Source organism: Camelina sativa, chromosome 20, assembly GCF_000633955.1.
Source record: "Camelina sativa cultivar DH55 chromosome 20, Cs, whole genome shotgun sequence".
Taxonomy (NCBI): domain Eukaryota; kingdom Viridiplantae; phylum Streptophyta; class Magnoliopsida; order Brassicales; family Brassicaceae; genus Camelina; species Camelina sativa.
In genome coordinates, this window is record NC_025704.1 from 11,901,689 (window position 1) to 11,916,801 (window position 15,113).

Below are 15,113 nucleotides of genomic sequence, written 5' to 3' on the forward strand. Positions count from 1 at the left end.
AAGTATACCAAAAATATCTGTAAGGAGAGAAGGCTGTCGCAAAAATCTGTCGCAACAGGCCATTAGTCTATCATAAATATATTCCCACCCTTTTACGTTTGCCGCTACACGCGCTAAAAACAAAAGTCTATCATCAAAGGGAAATTCCTCTACCAACTTAATCTACCGAATCGATTTCATGTACGTCCACCGATAAGTGTACCAACACTACAACTAAGTGTACCATCTACAGTGACCGATAAGTGTACCAAGACTACAACTAAGTGTACCAAAAATATCTGACGTACACCTTTAATCAGTCCACGTGTATAAATCTACCATCAAAGGATCNGTCTTTCTTCTTTAGAGCTTCTACATAGGGACAATGTATTGTATTTTACAGACTAGTTTGTAAAGTATTCATGTGTGGGGTTGTGATTTGATTTTTGTAGGTATTGAGATTTATTGTGCACCTACTGCTGATGCTAGAGAAACTTGGCAAGCATCGATGACTCACATTGCTCTTGAGGGTGGATGTTTTGTTTTGTCGGCTAACCAATTTTGCCTTCGGAAAGATTATCCTCCTCCACCGGATTACTTGTTTTCCGGTTCAGAAGATAGCTTAACTCCGGACTCTGTTGTCTGCGCCGGTGGGAGCTCCATCATTTCACCTTTGGGAATTGTTCTAGCTGGACCAAACTACGAAGGAGAGGGTCTTATCACAGCTGATCTAGGTAAATTACTAACACTTGTTTATCATTTACCTTTCTCATTCTTTACATAAGAAAAAGAAAAAAAAAAAAACAATCATATCCTTAAAATCTCTGAACAGATCTTGGGGACATAGCAAGAGCCAAGTTTGATTTCGATGTGGTTGGGCATTACTCGAGGCCTGAAGTGTTTAGCTTGAACATAAGGGAACATCCGAGAAAAGCTGTCAGCTTCTTGACGACGACTAAAAAGGTAACGAAAGATGAATCCGTCAGTAAATAAACAGACATATTTGTAAGACCCAAACTCTCTCTATAATTTGATGGAGTTTATGTGATGTATAAATAAACATTTGTAAGACCCAAACAAACGTACGTTAGACTTTTGATTGAAATCATTATCAAATCCAAAACGTGTTATATTGAGTTTTTTTTCTTCTTATCCTCGTTCGAATTGTGGTTCTGTTCGTTTCCATGTTCTTTAAATGTGTACATATAAAACTAGTGATTCTTGTGTTTCTTGTGTTAAGGATGAGTTCTTTTTAGATAAGTGATATCAATTAATATAACTTAACCTTTAAATGAATAATCCAATCAAATACCAACAAACCAAACCAAAACTGCATCAAGCCGAATTGAAACTAACCAAAGATTGTTCTATTTGGTTTCAAACCAAATTTCCGAAAACTAAATGTCTGCCCATGTTTGAAAGTTGAAATGATCTGTCCACTGACAGTTGCTAGTTGGAATGTCTACAAAATAGTGTTTTGAAGATTCATTGAATGTATCAAAGATTTTATGCAAGAGACAAAAGGAGACAAAGAGATAAACCACACACGAACTTGATAAGATCATGCTGACAAAATATCTTACCTATTAATCGAATGTTTTTAGCATTTGACATTTCTCATAAAATAAATGGTTTCATTGGGAGAAATTGTTTAGCCTAGTGGCACCAAAATAATGCTCCCTCTCTACTACTATTTGCTAGGTTTCAATTTTGTTATACGAGTTAATAAATTTATCCCCCAAACTTCAACTATGTTAAAAAAAGCTTTGTGAAGATAAACTTTTGGCACCCAAAAACCCTTGTTTCGATTTGATTTGATAATGGTTCTAAGCGAAAATGTTATATTATGTGAAGGAATTGTTATATATGCATTTATCTTTCACACGAATTGCGGAATTGGCCTATTACAAAAGAGAAGAGCCATATTTTGGATGAACAAAAAGAGAGTCATTTTTGGGTTTCTTTCGTCATCTTATTAATTTCGGGTTTGTAACTTTTTGGTAGATTTTTTAGGGGAAAAACGAATAGGGTGAAACGTAACGGATAGTTGTGAGACAAAATCACATGGGAAGATGGAACGATGCTGTCCGATGTCCACACAATAATTAATCGATAAAATGTCGTGTTTCATTTTTTGATTAAGCTCCTTTAAACTAATCCCTCCTTGAGACGATTATATATCACATTAATACATTATTGTCTTTTGATTCGTCTACTAATTGTTGTAATTATTAGTACTATGATTTAATTTACACCAAACCGACGTTTCCATGTGTATATCATCAATGCCACAAAAAAAAACGAAATAAAGTCTTTAATAAATTTCCTCCAATTCAAAGAAGTTGTATATACAATGTATATATCCGAGCATGATTTGATTGATATTCTCATGTTCCCCACATCTGAATGACGGTCTAAATTGTAACCAGCATAAGAGCCCATTCTTAGTGAGTTGTCCTCTAAAACACCGCACGTAAATTAAGTTCCCTAATTGAATTTTACATATCAACTAATAGAAATACAATAATAAAATTTAATTACACAAATAAAAATGTAATATTTCGATGAATCGATTTTGTTTTCCGAAACTAAATCCAAAAACTATTATGCCTGTATAAAAACGGCCAAAAAAGGAAAAACGTAATTTGATTTTGTTTTTGAAATTAAATCCAAAAATTAAATCGAATATATTACAAATAAATCATTATGTATATATAATTTTTTTTTTACTCGCCGGCAGTGTGATTACACAAACTCAGAGCTTGGTAAATTCCGATGATTCCACTGCTCCGGCGATGAAGGACCGATACATCTCACATTCGAAACAATGTAATCTCTCAGAGTCTTTAATGATTCATCTCTCTCTCCATTCTCAACGATCACTGATCTCTTCTCCACAGGATCATCGCCGGAGCCACTTTCTCTCCGGCGATCAACATAACCCCACTTACTTCCACTCTCCATATTCAACTCTATCGACTTAAGATCACTCTCCTCATCATCATCATCAGAACCAGAACCATCAATAATCTCCAAAACCCTACGGATCTCCGACGATGACACATTCCCTTCTTCACCATCAAAAACCCGCCGGAGCTCCTTCTTTATCCGCTCCACGGCGGCGTGTTTCTCCTCGAACTCAAACCTCGCCTCCGTTAGCTTCATCTGAACTCTCTCTTCCCTCAAAACATCAGCTATATGCATCATCTCTCTCTCTTTCTCCATTTCCTTCTTATCATCTCCGATACCTTTCGCTAGCTCATCGCAAACCTCTTCAAGAACGTCTTTAGCTCTCTTCTCTCTCTCCATCTCCTCTTTCATCTTCCTCTCTCTTTCTTTAGCCTCCGCTAGCTCTCTCCCTAGTCTCCTGTTCATCTTCTCCGTTTGTCGCCGGAGCTTTCTCTCAATCGCCGCTTCTTCTTGTAGCCTCTCTATCAATCTCCGCTTCTCATCTTGCTCTGCATCGAATTCACTCATCAGATGCTTTAAAGAAGATCTTGCTCTGTCTAGTTCGCATAACAGAGCAGAGTTTATGCGTTTGTTTGCTGTCTTGTGATCATCTCCGAGCTCACCGATACGTTTTAAAACCTTTACGAGTTCTTTAGACATCGTTAAACCGTCGCTGACATTCTTAAAACGAGTTTTCACCTGTAATTTAACTAATCAGAGGCTTTCTTCTTCCTCAAGGAAGGTTTTTTTTTTGGTTAAGTAAGCAAATCATACCGAGTTTGTGCCGATGGTAATGTATTCGATTAGTTCTAGCTTCTGAGGATTTGTTGATCTTTTACGAACTATATCTTCTTCGTGGAGATCTATTCTCTGTAAGATTTTGAATATCAGTACATGGAAGTTGAGAAAAAAGAAAAAAAAAACAGAGGAAACTTGAAACTGAAGCAAACTCTAACCTCTGAGCTCAGTCGAGAAATCGGATCGGATGATTTTAGCGGGAAATCAATGGAAGAGAACTCTGTTGGTCTCTTCGCTCTGTTTTTTGACGGTTTCTTGCTTTCCAAGCAGTCTTTATTGGAGTTTAGAAGAGGAGGAGGGTCTGTGCCGTCGTTGATCTCCCACAGAGTCGCGGCTAGCTTTCTCGCGGAGACGCTGCTTTTCAGAAACTGATGTTCTGGAGGAAGTTCTTCCGGGGAGAAAGATAAGAGCACAGGAGTTTTAGCGGTGGTGATGGACTTGACTGGAGTTCCATCGCCGCCATCGCCGCCACCGTCATCTTGAGCTGTTCTTTTCCCGGAGAAAATTGCGCGTTTCAAACGGTTTTGACGAGCAATAGAAGAAGAAGAAGAGGAAGAACCACCTCTCTTCCTGATCTTACAACCTCTCTTCCGTTCCATAGTTATTATAATATAAAACAGACAAAACTGTATCAAAATCTTGCCCTATATATATAAGAAGAAAAAGAATGAGAAAGAGGGTTAAAAATAAGAATTGATTGGTGCTTTTTAGGAGATATGGGTCTTGATGAGTAGGTTGATCATCTTTTTAAGATCAGAAGCAGTTTCTTGAAGATTTTGCTTTTTTTTTTTGTTTGAATCTTTATAAAGTGAGTGAAAGACAGAGAGAGAGAGAGAGAGAGAGAGAGAGAGAGAGAGAGATAATACAAAAAGAGAAAGTTAAGAGGATGATGTTTTCTTGCTTCTTGCTTCTTGCTTCTTTTGCTTTTTCTGTGTTAACAAAAGAAAAAAGGAAGAAGAAGATCAGAAGAAAGACTCAGAATCTTAATTCCGACGTTGAAAAAGAAGTTTGAATCTGGGAAATTGTGTTTTATTTCTTGGGACAAGAGAGAGAGATATGTGGAAGATGAGGAAAGAGAGATGTAGACAAGTGAGTTGTTTTTGTTTGTGTGCGTTGTCTAATTGGGGCATTGTAAAAAAAAAATTGTTTTGTAGGGTTCATGAACCGAAGTTTTCCAATTTCGTCAATTTGTTTTAGAATTAATTTATCACAAATAATATTTCCATAATCAAACAAGTACAAATCTAGTTGCCGCTAACTCATAAATGCAACAATGACTTGCAAAAAAAGGTATCATGGGATCCATCTTTTTCAAATTAGTGCTTTCTAAAGAGTGTAGCATCTTTTAGATCACAATATCAGATTAGACGGGATCCAATCCTACTCTTGATAGGCTTTTCTTTGGGGGGAAAATATATGAGTGTCAAATAAAGACAACGTACTACATTATCAAAACTAGCCTCAACCTCTATGCTACGTCAAAATCTAACATTGTCTCTTCAACAAAACATGTATATAGTGGTTTATGCATAGACAAGATACATGTGCGAAAAATGTATATTGGTTAGAGATTGTGAAGTTTCAAATAAAAGAAAATCCCTGTTAGGAAATTATTTTTAAAATTTTAGTTTTGAACTTTTAACACAAATTCCGAATTTAAATAAGAGTGAACCTAAGTATATTTCTTTAAATAGTAGTATATTGTTATATTTATCAGTAATTTTAGCTAAACAAGCTAAACTCTACATAACTAAATAATTATATTGACACAATAAATAATGAATAAATGAGGGTTTGAGATAAAATTATTAATGAAATATTAGTTATAGGTATAAAAAGAATATGAAAAAGATTTTGAGTAGTGTTAAAAAAAACCTCAAAATTTAAGAGCTTTAGAGATGTCCTTAGATTTCATCAAAAATGTTGAACTCTATATAGCTCCAAAACTTGTTAGTATTTTTAGATTGTTAATCAAACCTAATATTTCCTAGATACACTTAGAAAATTATTAGCATCCAATCAAAAATCACAACTCCAAACCAATGCAAAGAAATGAAATTATAAGAAATGTGAGAATAGAAAATTCGTAGTTTTGTGTTTGGCATATGAAAGACAGGCACATGCTGAGTACAATAATAATAAATACTTATGGAACATCCCAAGAGATGCCTTCTCTGTCAGTCAAATCAAATCCTTTTAACTCTATACTATTTTATACAGTATATATTTTTTTTCAATAATAACGATTTTAAAATAGAATTATACGAGTAAATAATTCATATATATGTGAGGCTAAGAGGGTCCCTACGATGATACAAGAAAATAATACAAAGATGAACGGCTCTAATTAAAATAGGTCCTACTCTGTTTAGCTCTCTTTATCCTTTTTTTTTGAGTCTTTGACTACTACTCGCAACTCACATGGAGAAATTGACAAAAATGTCATACTACAACACTTTTGCAATTATTCCAAGTATTAACCACTCTTATAGCAAACAATTCCTTTTACCGTAAGGTCATTCATGTAAAATCTACATGTGCCCTCCTAGTTGTTTACCTATAACGTCGGATGGTTATGTACTTATGTTAGCATGATTTTTGCAAATTCAGCTAACCTTTGCTCTTTCCAATCTGTTGTTGTCCGGATTAAATAAAAGGAAAAAGAGACTTCTTCTCCCACCATTTACACAATAATTATAATTAATAACGAACACGGTCAAAATGGTCCCATGGTCTAGTGGTCAGGACATTGGACTCTGAATCCAGTAACCCGAGTTCAAGTCTCGGTGGGACCTCTTTCTATAACTCTCTTTTTACGGCACTTTCGTTTAGTCTCTTCTTTTGGTAACAAGTGGTTTATCACTAACCGTTGTTTGTTTCCAAATTAAATGGCTCAATCTCAATGACAAAATTTGAAGTGTATATGTTAAAAACCAAGTGCATTTCACAAAACTGCAAAACCATTTTATAAAGGAGATCGAAATCACTAAACATTTGTTTCTTAACCATATCAGAATATATCAAAATACTTCACCCTAGCCGTTGGATTTTTTTAAGACATAACTGTCCCTTGTCTCTAAAGTGTTGAACGACCTGAGCTTCGGTTTATCCGGTATTATTCCCACTTTGACTCTCCTCCCAACCCGATCTCAACTTCCATGGGAAGATCAATCACTACACTCTTCTTGCTTTGGTTCTTTTCTGTTTGCTTCTTCTTATTCCTATTGTTGTTCTCTATCACTTTCACTAGACCTGTCTCTTGCGCGCTGCTTCTCTCCTTCTTCTTCTCAATATTGTCTCCAGAAGAACCCTTTGACACATCGTCCCGGGCAAAGATTTCTGCGAAAGAGGTTTCTGCATCATCGATAGCATCGAGTTCCTCCTTTGGAATAGCCTTTTTCTGTTTCTTCTCAGTAGCATCATCATCAAATTTGTTACTTGAGGTATTCTTCTTTTTAGGTTCTTCTTTTCTCTCTGTTTCAACTTGATCTACATGTGGGTTGCTCTTAGACTTCTTCTTCTTGCTCTTGTGATCATCATTATCATTGTTGGCTTCTTCTTCTTCGTCTTCTGACTTGTTTCTCTTGGAGCTCTTCTTGCTTTTTCTATCTTCTCTGGATTGTTCTTCTTCTGTCGATTTGTTGTGATGAGCATCAAAGGTTTCATCATCGGTATCAAGCCGGATATGCTTTCCCTTCCTTGAGATTTTATCTAGTGGTTGAGCGTTGAATACATTCACTGAAGAGGGGAGCAACTTTATCACCTGTGACATTACAACATTTTCCCTCATTCTTATTTCAAATCCCCATTCAGTGAGACACTAATCGCAACCGAAAAAACAGAAGTGCAAAAATGGTTTTTACCTGCTTAGCTGACTTATCGTTATCCGAGATCAGGTTTCCTCGAATATTCAAGTTTCGTAAGCAAGATAATGTCCCCAAAACCTGACAATTTTGACAGTTTATTATTAGATCAATGCAAGAACTTGCCACAAGCTAGGGGATGTGCTTTCTTTTATCTGAATTACATAATACCTCTAAACCAGAGAGTTTCGTGATCATGTTGTTTCCCACATCCAAATTCAGTAGTCTTTTGTTGACAGCTAGTTCAGCCGGAAGAGCCTGAAGAGTTTGAGCGTATATGAAATAAGTACCATTCACAACATAAACAATAGATTGTGGTGTGTCCTGTAGATTGTATCAATGGAAGGAAAGATCACCTTAATCTCATTGTGGGCGAGTCGTAGCTCTTTCAAATCAGAGCATGACTTGAGGGAAGCGCCAATAGCTTTTATCTTGCAGTTGGATAAAGAAATCTGAAACCAGCGATTGATTAGACCAAGGACCAGACTTAGTTGTGATTTAGAAATAGGTGAAAACTCGAGCTTACTTTAGTGAGTTTTTTCGACTTTGAAAGCGAGTCACCGATTTCACTGATCGGGTTCCTAGAAAGAACTGCATCCATAACGAAGCAACAAAGTTTAACTTGATGAAAAATCGAGTAACATGTAAAGAAAAAAACATGTTGAACTGATGTAAGAACATATACCGAGACTGTTTAAGTCTTTCAGTTGATCTAGCTTACAAATGGAGGAGATTTCATTGTCTGAAACAAGAAAAGTGTAATCTCATCAGTACTCAGTAGTAGTAACTCGTGGATGCAAAATACAAAACCATTTGTAGAACTCACCGTTCAAAATCAAGGCTCCCAAATTGACAAGAGAAGATACCTCATTCATGGATTTGAGCTTATTCTTTCCAGCATTTAGCACCTTATACAATATAGACACCACACAAATCAATTCAGTTTAGATAAGTGATGCACATCTTCATATGCAAACGAAACAATCAGTTCCAATGATGGTAGAAGAGCATTGAGAACCAAAACAAGAATTGATTTTACTGGAGCTTACTGTAAGCTTAGTTAGTGCTTCGATTCCACTTAAGCTTTGCAATTTATTTTCCACAACTGAAAGCCACTTCAAATTCACACAAGACTTGAGTCCCTAAAACCAATGAAACATGAACATCATAAGCTACTAGCACGTTGGAAAAAAACAAATAAAAAAACACAACTTTGCTTATCAATCAACCTGAAGATCCTTGAGGTTGTTGAAACGAAGGTCAAGCTTCTCCAAGTTTTTGAATTTGCTCAAACAAGACACCTAAAAGGATATAAAATTACACCAATTAGGGCCTTCGTATCACATTTTCTCAGGAGAACAGAGGAGTTTCGAAAAAAAACAATACTAACATCGGTGAGAGCTTTGTGGCCAAGGTTAAGTTCCTTTACGGAATCTGGGTCATGGGTCTTCTTCTCTTTGAGGACTTGTTCAACTGTTAACGAATTCATCGCCGTCTTCGTCTTTCTTCCTTCTCACAGACAAAACAAAACCCTAGTCTTTTGGTTCAGAGCTTGTCACCGTTAGTGAAAAGATTCTCTGTTCCCGACGGTGCTAGGTGTTTTTACAGAAAAACCCAAAAGTTTTCTATTGTGTAGAAATTTGGTCTTATATTATTGTACGAATCAGGGACACCCTCTTAAAACCCTAATCCCAAAGTTTTATAATCTCTGGTAGTAGTAAGTAGACTTTCCTTTACAAATACTAGGATGTCAGCCCGTGCGGTAATATAACTTGAAATGATTAACATTGTTAATTTCACATTTCGAGTGAAATTTTTTTGGTAATTTTTAACTTTATAATATAAAAGTCAGAAATAATGACTAAGATGAATTTACCAAATTAGTTAGATAAAATATTTGTTATACATATAAAAATGAAAAATGGATTTGGTGACAATAAGAGAATAATATTAAAGATATATAAATCTAGGTTTACTGAATCATACTCAGATAATCAATTTTAAAAGATATTCAAAGAGAATAGAATTTAAATCATTATTCTATCAAAATTTATAAAAAAATAATAAGAGAATAAGAGAGAAAGAGCTCATAGCTGTAACTGCAACCAACCAAATTGACTAAAAAGATAAATCTATGAAAAATTAGAAATCACAATTAATTACCTAAATTAATACTTGAAAGAGGTGATCAATACAGTTAGATAGAAAACGACACCAAACAAAAGTTAGATGAATGAATCAATAAATAAAACAATCCAAATTTTTTAACAAAGATGAGTGAATTAATCATACTCAAAGAAAAGAAACTCTTTTCAAAGTCCATAAAAATCTGTATATATATAAAAGCAAAGAGTGTGAAAACAAAGAGGTGTGAAACAAAAATATGTGAAACAAAAAAGGTGCGAAAACTAACAAGTGCAACCATTGAAAGCTGGGGGTACAACGAAGAAACACAATTGTTGGATCAAAACATTGCAACTTTATATAAACAAAGAGGCGTAAAACAAAGAGGTGTGAAAACTAACGGGTGCCAACCTGGAAAGCTGGGGTGCAACGAAGAAACATAATTGTTGGACCAAAACTTTGCAACTTTGAGATCATTAACAAAGGGTGAGATCATTAATAATACTCAAAGAACAAAAACTCTTTTCAAAGTCCATAAAAATCTGTATATATATGAAAATAAAGAGTATGAAAACAAAAAGGTGTGAAACAAAAATGTGTGAAAACTAACAAGTGTAACCATTGAAAGCTAGGAGTACGACGAAGAAACACAATTGTTGGATCAAAACATTGCAACTTTATATAAACAAAGAGGTGTGAAACAAAAATGTACGAAAACTAACAAATGTGAACATTGAAAGCTGGGAGTACGACGAAGAAACACAATTGTTGGATCAAAATATTGCAATTTTTAAGATCATTAACAGATCTAAACAGTTAGATGAGATAATAAAATAATCTCATCCGTTATATTTAAATTGACCCCTGAAAGTGAGTTTGCTATGATATATAAACATATAAATCTATGATTTTATTTATTAACTTGTAAGTTTAAAAAATACTTAGAAGACAATAAATTCGAAACTTGTTTTTGTATTCCATAAAAGTTTATATATAAAAGAGGTGTAAAACATAGAGGAGTGAAAAAATGTGAAAAAAATTAATAGGTGCGATTTTTTAAGATGGAGGTACGACGAAAAGATGCAAAAATATGAAAATAAAGACGTGTGAAACAAAAAGATGCAAAAACTAACAAGTGCAAACATTGAAATCAAGGGATACGACGAAAAAACACAATTGTTGGATCAAAACAATGCAACTTTATATAAACAAAGAGGTGTAAAACAAAAAGGTGTGAAAACTAACGTGTTCCTACATGGAAAGTTGGGATGCGACGAAGAAACACAATTGTTGGATCGAGTCTTTGAAACTTTTGAGATCATTAACAAATTGTGAGATCATTAATAATACTTAAATAATAAAAATTCTTTTCAAAATCCATAAAAATCTATATATATATAAAAACATAAAGATGTGAAAACAAAAATGTGTGAAACAAAAGTGTGAAACAAAAAGGTGCAAAAACTAATAAGTGCAACCATTGAAAGCTAGGGGTACGAAGAAACACAATTGTTAGAACAAAACATTGCAACTTTATATAAGCAAAGAGGTGTAAAACAAAAGGATGTGAAAACTAATAGGTGCCAACATAGAAAACTGGGGGTGCAACGAAGCAACACAATTGTTGGACCAAAACATTGCAACTTTTGATATCATTAACAAATGGTTTAATAGGTGCGATTTTTAAAAGATGGGAGTACGACGAAGAAACACGATTATTGAAAAAAAATTTGCAACTGCTAGGATCATTAATATTTTTAAACCGTTAGATGAGATAATAGAAACAATCTCATCCGTTAGATAAAAATTAATCCTCAAAAGTGAATTTGCTATTATATATAAACTCCCTCTGTTACAGAGGGGAGTACAACTTTGTTCGTTTTGAAGAGTTTGTTCGAAGTCAATTTAAAGAAACCCAACTAGTGTGATCTTACCTAAATCTCGAGACCGCCCAAAGAATTGATGTCTAAGTATTCATTAGTTAGCACCACAAACAAAAAATTTATAAACTAAGAAACTTCATACTAGAAATGACACACAAACATTACGAATTCAGAAAACCAGTTGTACCCCATTGGATTAGCTAGAGTTTTCCATGTCATAGCATTACAAAAAAAAAGTTAAAACGAAGAACTCGCAGAAATTTTTGACAATGTTTTAATGAAATGTTCGATGATTAGTGTTTGTTCTCATGAGATGTATTTTTCTTGTTGCTCATGCAATAGCTTTGCTGAAGATTTGGCATCCAGGTAGAGTGATGTTACTTCCTCTATATCAGCCTGCCAAAAATTAAGAACCAAGGGTATTAACAACATAACACTCTTATTTTTTGTATTTGCTTTATTGTTCTAAGACTCGCAAGTAAAAATATGTACCTTGCAAATATTGTCACGTCCATTCATTTTCGCTACGATGCTGGCAGGAGAAAGAAGCTGCACCGCATGCCTGAAATTGAAAGGTTTTTTAGATTAAAGACAGAAAAAACTCTTGCATCAAAGAAGCAATGATGATTGTTTAGTCTCAAACCTTAGTGAGGTTCTTTGCCCAATGTCACCAAGCAGAACCAAGCATTCTTCATCCACAGTTAATTCTTCCACTTGCGCACGAATGGCTATAATCTGGCGACATTACAAATCTATTAGAATCTTGTCAATTAATTGAAATCCAAAAGACTAAATGACAATTGATTAACCTGTATCATTTCAGAGGGATTATAGATTTGAGTCCGGATTATGACCAACCGATCCAACAGGTCAATAGGGACTCCATGGGGACTGGGCATATCAGTTCCTCTGCAAATAAAGTAAATCACAGTTAACTGAAACTCACTAGATTTCCAAAAATGGTTTTTTTTTTTTTTAACAAAGGTCTAGCGCTTTTCCTCACCTTACGTTGCAGACACCTCTATTTGTTGCAAATATCACTATCGGAGATAATGAGCTCTCAAGAGCACGGTTTAAGTACGAAAAGCACTCCATATCAAGCATATGAACCTGAAGTTTTGTAATTTAGGAATGTTATCCTTACTGCTCCTGAGCCCAAGCAAGATCAAATATGGTGAAATGAAGAAAAATACCTCATCGATAAATAGGACACCTGGAACAAGTTCAGCCACGCCTTCATCTATATAACGGTTCACAACCTGCAATTAGCATACGGATACCATAGGATAATATTAGACATTACAAAGGAGAAGTAAGATTCAAACAAAAAGCAACCACCATGTTCTAGTGAAAATTACCTTGTTAATTTCTTGCCGAAGCTTATCAGTGATCTCAGTCTTCCGGGGTTTCATCATCTGGCCCATCAGAGAAAGTATATCCTGACCACCTTGAGGTCGAGCATTTGCTGCATCCAGATCTTGGAGTGTGACATCCTATCCACAGTGAAGGTAATTTTAGAGTATACCATAAAAAAATGTACAAGTTACAAGTATACAGCATAATAAGCATACGAACTAAGACTAAACCACACATACACATTAATCAAAGAAAGGTAAACAACAAAGATGATAATTACTGCTACACAAAAGGGAGAATTCTTGAGTTAAGCAGAAGTCCTAGAAGGTAAACCTGCACTATCTCTTTCTTTTTGTGAACCTCTCCTTTGGGTAGCGGAACATATTCTTCTGCTTCCAGATCAAACTCAGTGGCAAAAGCATCACTTCTACCTACTCGTTTGACAGCTCCACTGTTTGCTTCGATATATATAACATCACCAACCGCCACCTACGAGTCGAAAAATATAACAAGAAACCAATCAGAATGAAAAAGTAATCAGCAACTTCACTAACCACAACTGTCCAGACAGAATGATATAGTTACAAAACCAAAAAGATTAAGAAAATACTAGGTTTTGAAGCATGATTCTAAATTGATAAGCATAAACTTAGAGAAAAATACACCATCCAAAACGTGCCAAGAATTTACAGAACTGACCTTTTCCTTAATCAAGGCATCGTATATAGTGGGATCCAACTTCAATTGTTTGGTTCCTTTGACTGTCTTGAGTGCGATGATAACATGGCTGATGCTTTTACCATAGCCGCCAGTGAGGCTTTCAGTTTCTTCTGGTGTTAGCTCGGTGACCTAAAACACAAAGAACTCATGTAAAAAATCTAACAGCTAGACATACTATTGCATAAGAACACAGCAAAAGGAAATCGCTTATAGCATCACACCTCTCCTTCATAGACTTCTTTGGTTTCCTTGATACGTAGACCAATGGCACGTCTAAAGTTCTCCATGAGAACCTCTGTTTTCTTAACCTCTGATGAGTAAACCTCAGATCCAACCATTGGACAGAATGGAACCTGCAGGCAAGTAAAAATGCAGATAACATAAGCTGCAAGTAAAATGGAATTGCCTCATATGGTATAAAACGTATCTGATGAAGCCATGTGGAAACATCGCATAAAGAATATGCAAAATAAATTCTTCCAAGATTACCTTACTTCCCAGCTCTTGGGAAATTCCAAGAGCCAATGCTGTTTTGCCGGTTCCAGGAGGTCCAGCAAGCAAAAGAGCCTCGCCCGCCATTTTCTTCTGCTTAATCATGTCCACTACAAGACCAGCTGCCTCTCTAGCCTCAAGTTGACCAACAAATCCAGCCGCCAATGTTATAGGGATACCGGTTGGCTAGAAAAGGAGACACAATGTTAGCAACGGAACTGATGCTACTAGCTATAGAAAGAGATCACACTAACGCTTGAGAAAATACAGTCAATGAAGGAACCACAGAAGTAGAAGAGCACCATCAAGGCAAGGTATGGGTCTAAACACATCCGTCGGTACAATATTTCATATTAGATGCATTGGTATTGAAATTACTTGAACCGAAAAGAGTCTAGGAAGATACCAAACGAATCAATTAACTTCAAAATCTTAAAAAAGCCTACAACTTTAAACCCAAAACCTGAACAACTACGAACAATACAAGCATACTGCAATCTACTAAAACACATCTAGATGCATTATCCCCACAAAATTCAAGACTTTGCAAAAGCTTTGCTAGAACAGAAAAGAGTCACAGAGAGTAACAAAAGAAAGCAAATAGCTTTAAAACCCTAAAAAAGCATAAAACTTTAAAAACCCTAAAACCCTAACTAAGCCCTAAACCCAAGCAAACTGCGAGCAATACGAGCATACTACAAGAGCCAAAGAGAGAGAGAGGAAGAAGAAGAAGAACCTCGAGGCCAAGGCCTTTGATATGGGTGTGAGTAGCAATACGCTGCTTCTTAGCGGTGGACTGAATCTCTTCAATCTTTACTTTATCCATCTCCGTCAACTGGTTACTCTGTGATCTTTTTAGGTCTTTTGCTGTATTCTCCGATGAAGAAGACGACGGCGGAGAAAGAGTTGAGCTTCTTTTGAGTTTGCAAACGCCTCCTCTGCAAAGTTT

At 35.5% G+C, this 15,113-nt stretch overlaps 4 protein-coding genes and 1 non-coding gene across 6 annotated transcripts in view; 2 read left to right on the top strand and 3 right to left on the bottom strand.

Annotated features, from left to right (window-relative positions):
• The window catches only part of LOC104770558 (bifunctional nitrilase/nitrile hydratase NIT4-like), a 3,358-nt gene extending 2,238 nt beyond the window's left edge, over nt 1-1,120 (top strand). Inside the window, exons 4-5 of one of the 2 annotated variants that reach the window (XM_010495002.2) lie at nt 432-713; nt 812-1,120. In XM_010495002.2, the coding sequence (XP_010493304.1) occupies nt 432-713; nt 812-972 (443 nt within the window). In that variant the 3' untranslated portion in view covers nt 973-1,120. The remainder of the gene's footprint in view (nt 1-431; nt 714-811) is intronic. The other variant, XM_010495001.2, reaches the window with a different exon arrangement.
• LOC104770559 (uncharacterized protein At5g41620-like) lies at nt 2,636-4,860 on the bottom strand. Its single transcript, XM_010495004.2, has 3 exons — nt 3,885-4,860; nt 3,703-3,798; nt 2,636-3,627 (listed from the first exon to the last, which is right to left on the bottom strand). Exons 1-3 carry the CDS (start codon nt 4,323-4,325, stop codon nt 2,725-2,727), a joined length of 1,440 nt encoding a protein of 479 aa, XP_010493306.1. The 5' UTR covers nt 4,326-4,860; the 3' UTR covers nt 2,636-2,724.
• TRNAQ-CUG lies at nt 6,450-6,521 on the top strand. The gene has a single exon. It is a non-coding gene; the product is annotated as a tRNA-Gln (tRNA).
• Nucleotides 6,669-9,197, bottom strand: LOC104770560 (volume-regulated anion channel subunit LRRC8E-like). The gene is made up of 10 exons (XM_010495005.2): nt 8,980-9,197; nt 8,819-8,890; nt 8,639-8,731; nt 8,416-8,497; nt 8,275-8,331; nt 8,116-8,180; nt 7,946-8,041; nt 7,761-7,847; nt 7,590-7,670; nt 6,669-7,489 (listed from the first exon to the last, which is right to left on the bottom strand). The coding sequence occupies exons 1-10, from the start codon at nt 9,076-9,078 to the stop codon at nt 6,842-6,844; spliced, it is 1,380 nt and encodes a 459-aa protein (XP_010493307.1). The 5' UTR covers nt 9,079-9,197; the 3' UTR covers nt 6,669-6,841.
• Nucleotides 11,739-15,113, bottom strand: part of LOC104770561 (ruvB-like protein 1) — a 4,445-nt gene continuing 1,070 nt past the window's right edge. Inside the window, exons 3-12 of the mRNA XM_010495007.2 lie at nt 13,894-14,025; nt 13,652-13,801; nt 13,286-13,441; nt 12,955-13,089; nt 12,790-12,855; nt 12,600-12,706; nt 12,406-12,505; nt 12,240-12,331; nt 12,089-12,158; nt 11,739-11,992 (exon numbers count right to left, since the gene is read on the bottom strand). Coding sequence (XP_010493309.1) covers nt 11,903-11,992; nt 12,089-12,158; nt 12,240-12,331; nt 12,406-12,505; nt 12,600-12,706; nt 12,790-12,855; nt 12,955-13,089; nt 13,286-13,441; nt 13,652-13,801; nt 13,894-14,025 — 1,098 coding nt within the window. The 3' untranslated portion in view covers nt 11,739-11,902. The remainder of the gene's footprint in view (nt 11,993-12,088; nt 12,159-12,239; nt 12,332-12,405; nt 12,506-12,599; nt 12,707-12,789; nt 12,856-12,954; nt 13,090-13,285; nt 13,442-13,651; nt 13,802-13,893; nt 14,026-15,113) is intronic.

Excerpts from the sequence above, each read along its gene's own strand:
- LOC104770559 (XM_010495004.2), bottom strand. The coding sequence starts at position 4,325 with ATGGAACGGAAGAGAGGTTGTAAGATCAGGAAGAGAGGTGGTTCTTCC. Across the intron at positions 3,799-3,884 it reads TTTCTCGACTGAGCTCAGAG|AGAATAGATCTCCACGAAGA; the intron begins GTTAGAGTTTGC and ends AAAATCTTACAG. Across the intron at positions 3,628-3,702 it reads TTACCATCGGCACAAACTCG|GTGAAAACTCGTTTTAAGAA; the intron begins GTATGATTTGCT and ends GTTAAATTACAG.
- LOC104770560 (XM_010495005.2), bottom strand. The coding sequence starts at position 9,078 with ATGAATTCGTTAACAGTTGAACAAGTCCTCAAAGAGAAGAAGACCCAT. Across the intron at positions 8,891-8,979 it reads GCCACAAAGCTCTCACCGAT|GTGTCTTGTTTGAGCAAATT; the intron begins GTTAGTATTGTT and ends ATATCCTTTTAG. Across the intron at positions 8,498-8,638 it reads AAGCACTAACTAAGCTTACA|GTGCTAAATGCTGGAAAGAA; the intron begins GTAAGCTCCAGT and ends ATATTGTATAAG.